This window comes from Mobula birostris, chromosome 18 (genome assembly GCF_030028105.1).
Source record: "Mobula birostris isolate sMobBir1 chromosome 18, sMobBir1.hap1, whole genome shotgun sequence".
In the NCBI taxonomy this organism is placed as follows: Eukaryota; Metazoa; Chordata; class Chondrichthyes; order Myliobatiformes; family Myliobatidae; genus Mobula; species Mobula birostris.
The window spans coordinates 50,503,991-50,521,587 of record NC_092387.1 but is presented as its reverse complement, the minus strand read 5'-3'; the positions used below and the strand labels follow the sequence as shown (position 1 = coordinate 50,521,587).

The 17,597-nt window shown below is 39.0% G+C and overlaps 1 protein-coding gene across 4 annotated transcripts in view; it reads left to right on the top strand.

Annotated features, from left to right (window-relative positions):
- Positions 1 to 17,597, top strand: part of micu1 (mitochondrial calcium uptake 1) — a 130,017-nt gene that overhangs the window by 92,191 nt on the left and 20,229 nt on the right. For all 4 annotated transcript variants that reach the window (XM_072282652.1, XM_072282650.1, XM_072282651.1 and 1 more), the window contains 3 exons: positions 4,519 to 4,601; positions 6,147 to 6,344; positions 13,906 to 14,043. In XM_072282652.1, the coding sequence (XP_072138753.1) occupies positions 4,519 to 4,601; positions 6,147 to 6,344; positions 13,906 to 14,043 (419 nt within the window). The remainder of the gene's footprint in view (positions 1 to 4,518; positions 4,602 to 6,146; positions 6,345 to 13,905; positions 14,044 to 17,597) is intronic.

The following is a 17,597-nucleotide window of genomic DNA, read 5'->3' as shown; positions in this document are numbered from 1 at the left end:
ATGATAAGTTCTTGATAACTAAAATGAAAACAAAAAATTCTGTACTTGGGTCTGGCAGAATCTATGGAATGATAAACGGAAGTTAATGACCTATCAGCAGAACATGGTGTTTTCATCGAGGATCATTGGTCCAAAACATTAACTATTTCTTTCTCAGGTGCTGATTGTACTGCTGAGTATTTACAGCACCTTGCTTTTATTTCAGAATTTCAATTCCACAGTCATTTCCTTGTTATTTCTTGGATTCCACTGCAATGCACAATGAGCTGAATCTTGCCTCTGTAACAGTCTGCCAGGAATAAGATTAATGTTACATCCTTTATGATCGCAATAGTTTTAAGATGATATCCCAGCAACTAAAGTTTGCAATGAAGTTCACTGATCATTGTGAAAGTGATAACCTGATAATAAGACTGATCAACAATATTCCAGTCTTGTTGCTTGACCAACCAGGTCGCCTACTGTTGCAATTTACAGTGGTACAACTTCCACTGGGCTGGGATTCTTCATATTCAGCATTAGAAATTATTAAAATGTTAGATTGACTGCCTCTAGCATAGTAGTAGGTAACTTGCTTGTTTTCTATGCTAAAAGGTAAGACAGATAGAGCGTATAGTGTACTTGGGACTCCATAACTTTGGCGTTACCACAGCTCTGAAGTCTGGGGAATTGGGAAAGTCCAGTATCCTCTTGAAGAAGAGAGAGATAGATTTCTTTGGTGTTCAATGGACTTGGGTTTTCCTCGTTCATAGACTCTTAAATATAGGGTTTCTGTACTTTGCTTTCTTCTCTGTCCAAAAAAGAACCAGTTACAGTAAATTGGTTCAAATTAAAGACCTATAAATTAATCATTCTGTGAGGAAATCTTGAATTTGCAGCAATCAAGTGCGGTTTGCATTTTGGCAGCCAGCGAGCTGCCAGCTGCTTCTGGTGGGATTTCAGTTCCAGTAATATAGATAATGCAGGTTGTATTAGATTTTTGGATTGTACGCATTATAAGCCAAGGCTTGTTATCCAGAGAAGTTTGTTTCCAGTTTAGCTTTGTCATATACATCCGTTTAGTTACCAATGCCAAATTATTGTACTAGTCTCTCACTTTTCACAACAAAGCAGTACTTGTAATAAGGTATATTACAGATTTTGCCTGTAAACAACTCGTGTGAAGTTTCTATGTGTCTCAATAGTTTTGCTGATGCAGAAGATGCCCTTTGTCCAGCTGTTATTTTAGTGTTTATTTAAAAAGTCATAGAGTAATACAACATGGAATCAGGCCTTTCGCCCCATCTCTTCCATTGCTGACCAAGTTGGTTCCCTGAGCTAGTGCCATTTGCATTTGTCTTCTATCCCTCTAAATATTTCCTATCCATATATGTATCTAAATGTCTTTCTACTTCTGCCACTTCCTTTAGCAGCTTGTTCCACATATCCATCAGTATCAATCTCTAACTCCTTCCGGCAGTTGGCATATAATTGGCTATTTCTTCCTGGATCACATGTCATCTAACCTTTCAGACCAGTCTACCAAACAGGACATTGTAAAAAGCCTTGCTAAAATCTATGTAGACAACCTCTAGTGCCCAGCCCTCATTAATCCTGTTGATTTCTAATCAAATTTGTGAGACATGATTTCCCACACATAGAGCCATCTCTGCTATTGTTGCCTTTTCAAATGCAGGTAGGTCCTGTATCTTGGAAAGTTTTCCACCATTGTGTTAAGCTCAACACCCTGTAGTTCCTTGGTTTGTCTTTGCAGCCTACGTAAAATGAAGACACTACATTAGCCACCCTCCATTCTTCTGGAATCTTACCCATTGCAAACAATGGAAGAGTTGATTTTGTTATTATTAATATTTTTTTTTCTCAGCTCAAGCTGGAAAAACGTGGTACAGGCATACCCAAACATGCTCATTTATCAATTGCTAGGAACTTTTGGACTATTGTATTGGTGTTCAGTGTTGTGGCTTTCTGAAGATTTACTGTGTATACTTGTTGATGAAGTTTGTCCCTGTATCCTGTTTTGTCAGTCTCAAGTTCCATTACTCTATAGTATGCACACATTATGAATGTGTTTACTTCTAATGACCATTTCATGCGTGTCTTTCTTCTCTTAACTGCTTGTGTGGTCTCAGTTGTAAGTGAACTGCTCCCCTGAGAAACACTTACAGCAGTTGCAGATTGTGGTGTGGGTGGGCTACTTTGAATGTCGGCAGTGTCTCTTTTGGGTTCCCCTGTGCCTGCCTACCTATTCAGCAGTGCATCACTAACGGTTTACTTACTGTCATGCCCAGCGCTTGCTTCAGGCATGCCCGGGCGATCCCAGGCAGCGGGCATATCACTCTATTCCGTAGACATCTCTTCATTTCTAAAGTGAAAGGGTATTGCTTTTTATACCTACAGCCAGGTTCTAGTTTCATCCACGGAGAACAGACTCTGACCAGAGCACCACCCAATCTGAGTAGAGACGTGTCTGGAATTTTATTATTATTATTATTATGTCAGTATTATTATACAAAAGACTTTCTCGATCTTTTCTACATTAGTGTACCTACAAAATGATTTTCTTTACAAAAATAAGGAAACCCAGTGTTAGACCACTGTGGATTTTGTTGGGAGGGTGCAGATGATCTCCTTCAAAGTGAGCTCCAGTCTTATGGAGGGTAGGCCAATTATTTTTCCTCAAGGCACAAGGTAAGGGTAGGGGTTGTGGCAATCAGATCAATCCATTTTCATGCAATTTCTTGTGGTTAATTAAAATCTATGATTGCAAAGAATGGGGTACAGATTACCTTTTCAGTCTCTGGTTGTTGATAGGGTACAAAAAGGTCTTCAAGAGTAAGTATAAAAGGTAACATTAGATATTGAGTGTTATTGGAACACTTCCATTGTTCACAGTTAAGAAACTGTTCATCAAGCAAAATTCAATGAAAATGTATTCAACTATTACAGATATTTGATTTAATTTATTGGCTGAGTAGACTAAAGGGGAACAGTAGCTTGTTTAATGAGGGAACTCAGTGATTCAGAATCAGTCATGTATGAGAGAGTGTTATAGTATAAATGAAGCCATCGCAATGGAGCACAACCGTTTTATTTTATTCAATCTCACCACATATCGATTGTCTCTTATGATCAAAGTCCCTTGAGAAAAATATCCTTTTCCTATGATAGATAACCTTGCCCAAGAAATGTGGGATAATGTAGGATACTTGGCTTTCACTTCTTATAGTGAATTATTGAGTCCTGTGGTTTGATCTGTTTTTTTACTGGGGCTGAGAATGTGTGTGCATGATTTACTAATGAAAATTTGGTGTTATTTTAAAAAATGTTAGCTTAAAGTCTGACTTTATGGTTTGGTTTTTGCTGAAGGACATTCTGAAATCCAGCTCTATTGCATGAGAAAGCACTGGCTGCAAGATACAAATGCTGTCCTTCAGGCTAATTGTGCAATGTCCTAGCATCTTACTGCTGGAATCAAGTCTCAGGACTCAGTAATGTTTCTTCGCATTGTAGACGATGTGCTGCATTTATTACAAGTAGTATACTTGAGACAGAATGCAGATCTGTCGTCCTGTCTGTCATCTTCTGAGTGGGCCACGGGTTGACTAAAATTTCCACTTTAGCCAGTGTTGCCAAACTGAGATGGTTTGTTTGTGGCATTTCATATAATGAGGAATGTGCCTGCAGGGTGCATTACTGAAATAAAAATTAATTATTCTATCAAGATCATTTGTATGTTTCCACGATTGCCTATAATGTCATAAAAATTGTAGACTTGGCTAACTTTCTACAAGCCTAAATGTAGTTTAAATGGACAGTACAATAAAACATAGTCAAGCTTTGTTATAAGGTGGACATTTTAACAATCTTTAATTTTTTTAAACATCTTTGCAACAGCAACACAAGATATTCTGTGATAATGATATTAATGCACATTTAAGTAGAAGTAGGAAACAATGTATGCTATAATGAAGGCTGCAGTTTATACTAAATTGCTATGTCAAAAGAAAAAGTATTGGATACGGCCCAGTCCATCATGGGTAAGCTGTTTGAGCACATCTACCTGGAGTGCTGTGGCAGAAAAGCAGCATCAGGGATCCCCACCACTCAGGTCATGCTCTTTTCTTGCCGCTACCATCAAGAAGAAGGCACAGGAGGCTCAGGACTCTCACTACCAGGTTCACAAACTTTTATTACCCCTTAACCATCAAGACCTTGAACCAGAAGTTGAACCACAACTTACGAACTCACTTTCGAGGACTCGTCATCTCATGTACTCTATTTTCCTTTTGTATTTGCAGTTTGTTGTCTTCTGCACACTGGTTGTTTTTGCTACTTGTTGGGTGCAGTCTTTCATTGATTCTATTATGGTTCTTGGATTTACTGAGTATGGCTGTAGGAAAATGAATCTTGGAGTTGTATATGGTGACATATTTATACTTTGATAATAAATTTACTTTGAGCTTTGAACTTTCCCTGTTAATTTATGACTATAGAATTAATTATTTTTTCTCTAATTAGCCCCACATAGGAATTTTGAAATTGCCTTTAAAATGTTTGACCTGAATGGTGATGGTGAAGTTGATCTGGAAGAGTTTGAACAGGTAATTATTAATACACACAATTGCTCCAACAGAAGTCATATTTTTAAAAAAGGTTAGATTTTTAATTTCTCTCACAATTTTCCACCTTAACATGAATGGAAAAGTTTTGAAAAACTCAGAGAAAAGACATGCACAGCTGCTTATGCTACTTTGCCAAGATATCTTTCCAAATTGCAATGTGATTTGCATAATGCATGAAGGCCTGTCTTCAAGCAGATCAGATTTCTGTTATTCATATTTACAGAATTTGGTTTGTCTCCCTAAATCGATGTGCCTACAACAGATAAGGTTATTGTAACTCTAATAAAAATAATTAAGATGATAAGGCTCAGAACCGAAAAAAAGCCAGCTCAGTCCTCCTGGTTAATGTAACTCCCAGTGTCCCAGATTGATATAACTCCCAGTGTCTCATGTTGCCTTTGAAGTTTTACACACCATGCAACTTTACAGTCTCTTGATGTTCTGTTGTACACGTTCACCACATGCTGTGTAAAAGAGCTAAAACCAAGTTTTCCATGCACTCTCCCTCCTAAATCTTTATCTATACTAACCTGGAGGTATAGAAGGGCAAAGAGAAAACTGGTGGTATTAACACAATGATCACAACCAGATATGGCATGATAATGATAACGATGTACTGATTGACACTTATGGAGAAGCATTCTAATTTTCATGTTTTTGTCCAGTCTGTTTAGCTTTTGGAAGCGAGCTTTTCTTTATATATACAATATTCTCGTACAAGACAATAACAGATACTCTGAAGTGTTCTCGTAGTCCCAACCTGGCACTGGTCTCGCTAGTGTTTATCACACTGGAGTCCAGACAGTTGGTATACAAAGTGTATATGAGCGGCATGTTAGCAAAGCAGTTAGCACAACACTTTATAACAGCCAGCTGTAAGATCGGGGTTAAATTCCCACCACTGTGTGTTTGTACATTCTCCCCTTGACTGTGTAAGTTTCCTCCTACATTCTAAAGGTGTACAGGTTAGGGTTAGTTAGTTGTGGGCATGCTATGTTGATGCCAGAAGTATGGTGACACTTGTAGGCTGCCTAGCACAGTCTTCACTGATTTGACTTGATGCAGAAAGACACATTTAACCGTACAGTTTGAAGAATGTGACAAATAAAACTAATCTTTAAGTGTGCCCAAAAAATGTTGGGTGCTTAATTTCTGTCTTGCTCCACCACCCCAACCCTGTCTCTTTGCTGCCAATCTTCCCTGCACCCAGACACCCACCCACCCACCCCCGCTCCAGCTGTTATCCTTTTTTGACAAAACTCCACCAGTTCTCTGCTCTGTGGTTTTTGCTTTCTTTGTGTAGCTTGCTGGAAATCAAGAAATTTGGAGTTCTAATATTATATAGTCTTATTTTCAAAGGCTCAACATACAACAGAAGGGTACCTGTTATCAAAGATCTCTTATGAAATATCAAAGGTATCAATATTATTGTTATGCTGATGGCCAGCATGACTAATCAGTGCCCAAGCCTCAGCCTTGTTACAGAAAGGATTTTTAAGCTTCACTTCTCTTTTCATTTCACAGGTTCAAAGTATTATTCGATCCCAGACCAGTATAGGCATGCGTCACCGAGATCGCACCACAACAGGCAACACGCTGAAATCCAGCGTTAGCTCCGCACTCACCACTTATTTCTTTGGTGCTGATCTGAAGGGAAAACTGACCATCAAACACTTCCTGGAGTTTCAGCGTAAGTTGCAACAGGATGTTCTTAAACTGGAGGTAAGAACCATATAGTTTTTCTATTGTATATGGCTTTAAATGTAATTTGTTATTATGCAGCTTGAATATTGATCTGGTTTTCAAGGTAAGGGAGGCTGTGACAGGCAGACTGCAATCATAGTAAATTGGACCTTGCGACAATATACTTTGGAGCAAGATGGAATGGCAAATTTTGATTGATATGTCAAACAAAGGTTGTACCAAGATTGGGAATTAAAATAGATTTTTATTCAATGCTGGCATATCTTATAACTCTGCCCATGAGCTGCCAAGCTGCTGAAACCCACAAGTGGGCATTAAATAGGAAATGTGATGCACTGCTTCCAAGATAGAAGGTCGCTTGACAAGAACACAGATGTAAAGAATCTGGAGTGGAGGTTACTTGGCATTTGAAATGGATGTTTTTCTTTTCTCTGGAGAAATCACAAGCACCATGAGGTGTACATCAGCATCTCTGCCCAGTTCTGATCTGTCCTTTAGTCAACAAAGGATATGTAATATGTGAATGATCTATGTGAAGTTTCCTTTTTCTCTTCCTCGTGATATTATAGCTTCCTTCTGTGGTACTTGTGTGAATGAATTGCAGAAATCCTAGGGATATAGTGCTGTTTTATCACATCCCATGTGTTGGTGGTCTGACCTTGTTGATTAATATGGATATTTTAAAATAGAACAGCCATTATTTAGCCATTTAAGCAACTGTCAAGTGGAGTTTAGTAGCAGAATCTGGCCTCCTGCAGGATCCAAAGTCCCAGTGATTTTAGTATCAATTGTGCACTGGTGAATTAGGACACAAAATAAAAGGTGAATTGTTCATTATTTGGCTTAAGTTTTTATTTAGTTTTAACAGTTTTTTAATATCGCTGTCAAGGGCGTCTAAATAATTCACAACTGACGTAGGCAACGAAGTTGAAGTTGGAGAGTCCAGCTCCTAAAAGGGTGCTTTGGGGTTGGGCCCACTTTGCTGTTTTTTTTTGACGGCCTCACCATTTGTCCAGCAAGATAAGCTCTGTGTCCTGATCTGATAAATGTGAGTGTGATGGGAATTAGGTCAGTATGGTCTGTCCTACCATGTCACATTTTCTTTTCCATTTGCAGTTTTGTTTTTCTTTATGCCACTAGTTCATTTTGAAGTTGGAATGGGTATCAAGGAAGGAAATTTGTACCTGCATCTGCAGTCATCCCTGTACAATCAACTTACTTTAGTATCACGGTTTCAGGAATTTTACAGTTTCAAATGCTTGACATCACTCATTGGAAAACATTTCCTTCCTAGACCCAGAATGTGCTTTAGTTGTTTAACCACTGAATAATCTATTGAGACTTAAGGCAGCCAATAGAAAAAGAATGCTACAGAATTTAACAAGTGGTTAATGCACAACAGATATATTATGTAGCTTTGGGAAGAAATATGATGTTGTAGATCATGGCTTAAGTCAAAATGTATCATATAAGTTTACTGAGGTACCTGGACAGATGTGCAAATCAATCCCGAGCTGTGAATGTACATTCGATGATATGATTTTAAGCTGACCCCTCAGGAGATTAAAAAAAGTAAGTTACTTCAGTAACACCTATGTACTTAGATGCAAGCTCAGTAAGGAAGAGAATTAATAACAAGCTGCAGGTGACCCTCACCCCCCCCCCCCCCCGCTGGTATTATGACTGTTCAGGTAATGGGAATATACTCTTAGCGAATTCATAAATGACTATGCAAAAATATGAGATCTAGAATAAATTTGCTGTCAGTGAATTTATTTGAAAAGGAAAGTAAATATTTTTTCATCTTCCTTTTAATGATGCATGCAGAGATAATGTAACTTTCTGTTAAGAAAAATAATGATATGCACCATTTTCTGGGAAAGCAAACCTTCATAACCCCACCTGTACCAGAGAAATAAAATATTCCAATCATATTTGTGGATCAGCAATACAAATATCAAGTTGGTGTCAATTAATATTTATTTGTAAAATAAAACTATTTAAGGGACAGATGTGGAAAAGATTTCTGAATTCCTTCAAAAACAAAAGTAGCTTGAAGGCTTAAGAGCCAACTAGGTTTGGGGGTAAATATTCACATTTGCAAATTTTTTAAAAGTGGTTCTGAGCTTCACGTGGGGAAGTGAATTTTTAATGAATAAGCTTGTCTGCTGGATGTCTGACTCCTGTTCCTTCCTGCATTTGAATTAGTTTTAAACAAAATCAGAACTGTAGAGCAGATGGCTTAGCCAGGGCATTGTGCACAGTAAAACTCTAAACTGACAAGCTCAGGACTCCAATTTAATGCAGCAGATCATAGAGCACTACAAACACAGGTGCTCTGGACTACTGGATGCTATTCCAATGAATACTCATAATTTAATAAAGTTTCTAGTAAACTTAGTAAGTTTATAGGAAGCACAGGAAACAGAACACTGAGTTTCCATAAAGCATAGAAAAGGCACTCACTCCATTGGTGTTCAGTGTTGGAAATGGGTTTAAAGGAGGTGTGGGAACCTGGGCTCTGGTACTTTGAGGGAATTATAGACATCAGCACCCAGATACCAAGAAGTCAGGGTTGACACACAAAGTGGATCATCAGAGTTTTTTTTCCTGTGTATTCATCCCCTTTGTAATTATTGCACTAACTTTCCTCAGGTGCAGTACAATGCTTTGGAAAAATTAATCAGCACCCAGTCCTTCATTCACTTATATCAGTGTTGCAACCATTGATTTTGATTAATTTCACTGAGAATTTTTTATTTTATTTGTAAATCACAAGCTCCTTTTTTCATAGTAGAGCCCCAAAAAACAGGGACAATGGTAAAGCACGAAAAACTAAAAATTCAAAAATGAAATGTCATCAGTTCTAAAGTATTCATTCCCCTTTGCTCGGTACTTAGTTGAATCACCCCTCGCCACTTTTACAGCCAGTAGTCTTTTTGGACAAGTCTCTGTTAGCCTTGCACAACATGATGGAGCAAGATTTGCCCATTCTTCTTTGCAAAATTGTTCAAGCTGTGCTAGGTTAGTTGGAGAGCGTTGGTGGACAGCAATTTAGAGACCTGCTGGAGATGTTCGATCATGTTAAGCACGGCACTCTGACTGGGCCTCTCTAGGACATAAATTTTCTTCCTTTGCCTCTCAATGGTTGCTTTGGGTTGTTATCCTGCTGGAAGACAAACTTTCTCCCCAGTTTAAGCTTTCTGGCAGAGGAAAGTGGGTTTTTATCCAGGATGTCTCTGTATTTAGCAACATTTATCATCCCATCAATCCTGATCAGATTTCCAGTCCCTGTTGCTGAAAAGCATTTCCATAACATGATGCTACCTCCACCACACTTTACAGTAGGGATGATGTTATCTGGCTGATGCACACTATTAGATTTATGCCACACATACCGCCTTTTGAAAAAAAACATATCCTTGGCTGTAAATACTTTACAAAGCATCACTTTGAAAAAAAAATGTGAAAGAAGGTCTGTGGTCAAATAAGACTAAAGTAGAACTCTTTGGCCTCAATACTAAGCAGTACATGTGATGTAATTCTAATGCTGCGAATCAGCCAGATAACACCTTCCCTACTGCAAAATATGGTTGAGGTAGCATCGTGCTGTGGGGATGCTTTTCAGCAGCAGGGTCTGGTAATCTGGTCAGGATTGATGGGAAAATGAATGCTGATAAATACAAAGAGATGCTGGATAAAAACCTGCTTGCCTCTGCCAGAAAGCTTAAACTGGGGAGGAAGTTTGTCTTTCAGCAGGACAACAACCCAACACACACTGCCTGGAATGGTTTTAAATGAAGAAAAGAGATGTCTTTGAGTGGCCCAGTCAGAGTCCTGATCGAAAATCTCTGGCAAGACACCCCCACAACTAACCTGGCACAGCTTGAGCAATTTTGCAAGGAGGAATGGGCAAATCTTGCTCCATCACATTGAGCAAAGATAACAGACTTCTCCAAAAAAAAAAACTACTGGCTGTAATAGCTGTGAGAAATGGTTCAACTATGTACTGAGCATAGGGGAATTAATGCTTTTGAACTGCTAGTATTTCGGTTTTCCAATTTTTAGTTTCTCAGGCTTCCTGTTTTTTGGCTGTACTGTGGAAAAGGAGCACCTGATTCACAAGTAAAAATTCTCAGTTAAATTGCTCAAAAGCCCTGGTTATAATCCTGATTTATGTGAACAAAGGGTTGGGGGCTGAATACTTCTACAAGGCACTGTATGTGACAGGTTCACATGCAAACTAAGTAAACTGGATGTGGTGGACTGACATAATGATGCCTTACTTTGAGAACACAATCAGTTTAATTGCAGGCTTGGCTTAGTGCTTTTAGAATTTAATATAAAATACAGATGAGACTTTGGACTGTGGAGAATGAATTGTGGCTTATATCAAGATTCTTGACCTTGTACATTTTGAATATGTCCCTGATGATTTGTTATCAACAAATTGTTGAAATTATTACTTCAGCTAATGTTTAATTATACTAGTATTTGAAACATGCTGTTTGAGATAAATAGTAAATTAGAAAGCATTTTCTGGAATTAAAAACTTAGCATGTTATACATGACACATCATACAGCAGCTACAGAAGGAGAGCAAAAAATAAACTGCTGGTACAACTCAGTGATTGAGCAGCATCTGTGGAGGCAAAGGGATGGTTAGTGTTTCAGGTTGAGACACTACATCAACACTGAGTGAGAAATAGAGTTGCTGTTTCAGGCTTTTACTGGGATCCCTCACATATTCATAAATGTTGGTGAAGCATTTTCGATTTATCGTCTTTAATAAGACTTTAAATTGTTCATTGATATTCTCAAGTTCCCCTTGCTCTTCAGTCTCCATTAATCAAGGCTGACACGCTCATATTTACATTATTCCTTCTTCATTTCAGGAATCAGAGTCATTCATTGTAGCCTAAAACCAAGTTACAAAACTGTGGTTAACATTGCCATTTGAATTCTTGTATGGCATCTGCATGTCTTAAATTCAATTTATTGTAACTCCTTGTGACTGGAATGTACACTGTAGATTGAGATTAGAATTCTGCTTTAATCCTTTATATATACTTCTGTCTTGTGGGACTTTAAACTTGTTTCATATAAGTGTGTTAGAAACATAGAAAACCTACAGCACAATACAGGCCCTTCGGCCTACAAAGCTGTGCCGAACGTGTCCTTACCTTAGAACTACCTAGGCTTACCCATAGCCGTCTATTTTTCTAAGCTCCACGTATCCATCCAGGAGTCTCTTAAAAGAACCTACCGTTTCCGCCTCCACCACCACCACCGGCAGCCCATTCCATGCACTCACTACTCTCTGCGTGAAAAAAAAACAACTTACCCCTGACATCTCCTCTGTACCTACTTCCAAGCACCTTAAAAATATGCCCTCTCGTGCTAGCCATTTCAGCCCTGGGAAAATGCCTCTGACTATTCACACGATCAATGCCTCTCATTATCTTATACACCTCTATCAGGTCACCTCTCATCCTCTGTCACTCCAAGGAGAAAAGGCCAAGTTCACACAACCTATTCTCATAAGGCATGCTCCCCAATCCAGGCAACATCCTTGTAAATCTCCTCTGCATCCTTTCAATGGTTCTTCCTGTAGTGAGGCGACCAGAATTGGGCACAGTACTCCAAGTGGGGTCTGACCAGGGTCCTATCTAGCTGCAACGTTATCTCACAGCTTTTAAACTCAATCCCACAATTGATGAAGGCCAATGTACTGTATGCCTTCTTAACCACAGAGTCAACCTGCGTAGCTCTCTATAGTTCTTTGTTTCCCCAATTATCTTGTGAATTCCTGTCCCCCTACCGCAGTCAGTAAAGGAAATTTTAAAATGTAGAAGGCTTCAGACTAACAAATGATGATTGATAGGCTAATTAACCAATTGAGCAATTCCGTTCAATATCTTGGTCATCTATGATCTCACTCCAAATACCCACATTTCCTTTTATTTTTAAGAACATAAGAAATAGGAGCAGGAGTAGATCATCTGACCCAACAAGCCTGCTCTGCCATTCAATAAGATCATGGCTGATCTGGCCATGTACTCCTCTCCACCTACTTACCTTTTCCCCATAACCCGTAATTCCCCTTCTATGCAAAAATCTATCCAACCTTGTCTTAAATATATTTACTGAGGTAGCCTCCACTCCTTCACTCTCTGGGAAAAGCAGTTCTTCCTCAACTCCGTCCTAAATCTACTCCCCTGAATCTTGAGGTTATATCCCCTAGCTCAAGTCTCACTGACTAGTGGAAACAACTTTCTTGCCTCCATCTTGTCTATCCCTTTCATAATTTTATATGCTTCTGTAAGATCTCCTCTCATTCTTCTGAATTCCCGTGAGTACAGTCCCAAGCGACTCATTCTCTCCTCATAGTCTAACCCCCCTCATCTCTGGAATCAACCTGGTGGACCTCCTCTGCACTGCCTCCAAAGCCAGAATATCCTTCCTCAAGTAAGGACACCAGAACTGCATGCTGTACTCCAGATGCAGCCTCACCAGTACCCTGTACAGTTGCAGTATAACCTGCCTGCTCTTAAATTCAGTCCCTTGAGCAACGAAGGCCAACATTCGATTTGCCTTCTTGATAGCCTGCTGCACCTACAAACCAACCTTTTGTGATTCATGCACAAGCATTCCAAAGTCCCTCTGCTTAGCAGCATGCTGTAAACTTTTACCATTTAAATAATAATCTGCTCTTTCATTTTTCCTTCCAATTTTTAAATGTTTGACAACAAAGGTGCACCAATCTCAGATTTTAAATTTACTATTATCCCAGCATCACCTGCCTCTTATGACAGAATTCCAAATTTTCACATTCTGTCTGTGAAGCATTGTTTTCTAATTTGGTTTCTTGTCAAAGCAGGTTCTCAATGGTTTGATCAGCAGTAATGACTTCTCTTTACCTGCCTTATTAGCTCTTCCAGCTATCTGAATGTAGCAACAGTGCATGGTCCAATTACCTCATAATTATCTGCGGCTGCTTGTGAAATTAAGCATTTGGAGTCTCTTCCTTCCTTTGATCAACACCCAATCCACACATGCCAAATCAGGCACCATGGTTCTAGAAGGAATTTTTATAAATTTGTTCCATAGTAATTGCCTCTAACCAACATCAGCATTTTCCTGCTTGGAACATATCCTCATTGAACCTTTTAACCTTGATACAATTAGTACTGAACAGCAAGATTCCATGTGAGTACTTGTAGCAAAGCTTTACGCTCTCAAGCTTTAGTTTGACTTGGTAGAGTAGGAATAAGAGTCAGGAATGTGACATTATTGGTAGTTATCCCAGCTTAACAGATAAATAACATGTCCTCTTAAAACATAGGAAAACTTAGCAACACACACAAAATGCTGGAGGAACTCAGCAGGCCAGGCAGCATCTATAGAAAAAAGTACAAGTCAACATTTCGGACCAAAACCCTTTGGCAGATGCTGCCTGGCCTGCTGAGTTCCTCCAGCATTTTGTGTGTGTTGCTTGGATTTTCAGCATCTGCAGATTTTCTCTTGTTTGTGATGGGAAAACTTCCTTTTCACCTTGCTTTTTCTCACCTTTCCGCAGTTTGAGAGGCAGGAGCCTGTAAATGGACGGATCACGGAGCGTCAGTTTGGACGAATGCTTTTGGCGTACAGTGGTGTGCAGTCCAAGAAACTTAAAGCAATGTTGAAAAGCATCAAAAAGCAATTCAAGGATGCAGAGGTAAGGACCTAGCACGATTAGCCTACATGCTGTTGCAAAGATACTGATTGCTTATTTTTTGTGCTGAAGGTGCACCCTAATCCCCACTCTTCATAACAGTTCAAAAAAACTGAAAGCACTGTGGATTTCTTTTGTGATAGTTAAGTACTAGCATATTACAGATGACTCCAAGAGGACCACAACTTTGTCGTGGTTTGGAGGCTTGCATGCCTCAATGACACAGAGAGCAAACTAAGCTGGAGCCACAGCTTTGTGCTTTGGCTTTTGGTGAGGTCACCTATGCCAAACAGGTCAGAGGCGAGAGGCCAGACTCCGTGGTCCACTGGCCCTCCAGGTTTGGGGTTCAGCTCAGGGTTAACAACCCTGACTGGTAAAACAAAATTATTATGGAAATAGCAATGAATCTTTTCACATCTGAGCGACCGAGGATAGACATAGATGGAGGACCTTCATTGTTGACCTAAATGCTAGCTGCGTAACAGGCAGTAAATATGGCAACTTAAAAAATTTTAATCTTAAAAATATTAAAATACGTATTGTCACTGCTGTTTGAACATGTCTCAAATCTCATGACCCTCTGAGAGAAGAAAATACTGCCTCATCTCAATCTAAAATTAGCAACACATATTTTTGAATTATAGTCTTAGTTCAAGATTCTACCACAAGTGGAAACATGCTCTCCATATCCACCATGTAAAAACTCTCAGGATTGTGTATGTTTTAATCAAGTCTCTTAAACTCTGGCAGATATAAAGCTATCCCAAGCAACTTTTCCTCATAATATAATCCATTCATTCCTGATATTAACCCAGTAACTCTTCTCTGACCTGCTTTCAGTCTTCTGTTAAATAAGGTGACCAATATTGTAAGCAGACTATCAGACATGGTCTCAGGAATACCTGATATAACTGAAGAATAACTTTACTATTTTCTTGTTCTGTTCCCTGAGCATCGTGTGATAATATTGTTTTCTTTCCAAAATCATTCATTAGACATATATACTATCCTCTTGTGAATTATACAGTAGGACATCATGAACCCTCTGCATTTTGGAATTTCACAATCTGCCACCAATTAGGTGTTTCTATTTTTGTCATTTTCACATTTCTCCACTAATACTCTGTCAGATTTTTGCCACTTCATGTAACTCATTTATATACCTTATGGCACTTTACGTGCAAATTACCTCCAGAAGAGTAGTATCAAATACCTTTAAACTTCAGCTCATTAATTTATCATTGGTGAAACATCTGTGAACATAAATAGGGAGCAACAAACAATCTGCTGGAGAAACTCAGTGGGTTGAGCAACATTTGTGATGAGAAAGGAATTGCCGATGTGTTGGGAGATAACCCTGCATCATTCCTTTACAAATAGGGAAATGGGTTATCACTTAGAATTGGCATTTTCTCTGCAACTGGTAGTTGGGCACCAAAACATGCTAAATGTAGTAAATGATGAAAGCTACAGGTTTTGTAACAGCAAATTACTCATCAGTTCCATTGGAATTCCAGTAGTGATATTGTTCTGAGCTAACCCTATCCCCTCATTCTCCCAACTAAAGAAGTTTCTTAGCTTTCCAAAATGGGATACCATTTCAATGCATTCTGATTGAGCAGCAAGCTGAGTACGCTTAGAGCTTAGCTATGCATTATTGTTTTAATACAGACCACTAACCATACTTTTCCAGTAACCATTAGTTAACAGGCTTATAAGTTATGCATGCAACAAAGTAGTGATTCAGCAGTTATCCAAAGAAAAGGTTAATGTGATCTTTCACAGTTATAAACTTAAGCAGATTCTGCAAATTGAAGTAAGTGATGTCATTTACACTCTTAGATAAATAGGATTCAAGGATCAAAGTACATTTTCTTATCGAAGTATGAATAAATTATACAACCTTGAGATTTGTCTGCTTACAGGCAGCCACAAAGCAAGAAACCCAAAAAAACCCAATTTAAAAAAAGAAAGACCAATACCCAATGCGCAGAGAAAGAGAAAAAACACAAATCATGCAAACAATAGAAGCAAGCAATAATATTCTGAACCAAATTAAGTCCATGGATCCAAATCCCTGGAATATCCAGGGTAAGCCCAAAGCCTCAGTCTCGGTTCATCATATTAGCAGAGCAAATCACTGCGAAGCTCACAGACATGAAATGCAGCAGCTGGAGCAGTCTCACAGCCTCAGCGCCATGGAGGGAGGAGTGAACCTCACGGAAGAGCAAGCGATATCTGCCCAGCCCTTGCTTCTGGTTCCGGCACCCTGCCTTTTCAGTCTATCTGGGCCAGCATTTAAATTGTCCAAACATGGGATCGTGCCTCACATTAGGACCTGTGTCCCAGCACAGCAATACACTCTGGGCCTAGAGCTGTATTCTTCCCCATTATTGAGCATGCACTTGGGCAGAGAAACATAGGAGACTGCTGATGCTGAAATCTGGAGCAACACAAAAAATTGAAGGAACTCGGGTCAGGAATTCAGCAATTCAAAACCCTTTAACTGAACCACCTTTCAACTGTCCATTTCCCTCCATTGATACTGTCTGGCCTGCTGAGTTCCTCCAATTTTTTTAATATATTGCATCACATTGTACAGTACTATTACAGGCCAGTTCCCCTCCCAACACTTGATGAAGTACAGACCCTTGTGAATTTTGGCAGCATATATCACTTCAATTTTATGGGCTAAATTTGAGTTTATGGGAGTGTGTTTTGATCTGTCAAAAGAATTAGCATATTTACAGTAGTCTGAAGTAGCAAGAGAACCACTGTGATTACATGAAGCATTTTACTACCCAACTTAAACTGTATTTATGTAACTGAGAAGCACTCTCATTGCTTCCTACTTCTGTCTGAACTCAACTATTTCCACTGAAGAAAAAAGATTATTGTTCATTGATTTGAATTTTATGAAGATCTACATTTAGTCAATGAACTTCCCCTTTCCCCAGACATGAACACTCAGATCTAGGGAGAAAACAGCTTGGAACCTGAGATTCCAGGTAGATTAACTGAAACTTGCTCCTTTTGTGTTATTTTTTTTACATATATGAGCTCATATTTTGTTGTTCTATCAAGTTGCTGTATCACTCCCATTCACCAACATTTTCCTATAATCTATTTTCTCTCATATTCCCATCAATTCTGTACTGATTCCTTTCTTGCCATTTGTCTAGCAAGGACAGCCAAATTAACCTCCCAACCAGCACATCCTTGGGAATGTAGAAGGACCTCAGAAACCCATGTGACTACAAAGAGAACATGTAAACTCTACACAGACAGCACTTGAAGCTAGAAGTGTTGGAGCAGTGTAGCACCAATCCCAACTCTGTGCCACTCTGTGGCTTTTTCTTGCTATTTTGTCCATCTAAAATGTCTTTATTTTTCTGTGCCTATGGCGTTTCACTTTTTGAAATATTTATTTAATTCAAAGTGGCACCAATACATAAGAAATCTATTGATCCATTTTCTCGAATACAGTATGACATGCCATCTTGTCTGTAGTTATTACTGTGTATTGAAACTTGGTTCTGTGGTTTCTCCATTTCACA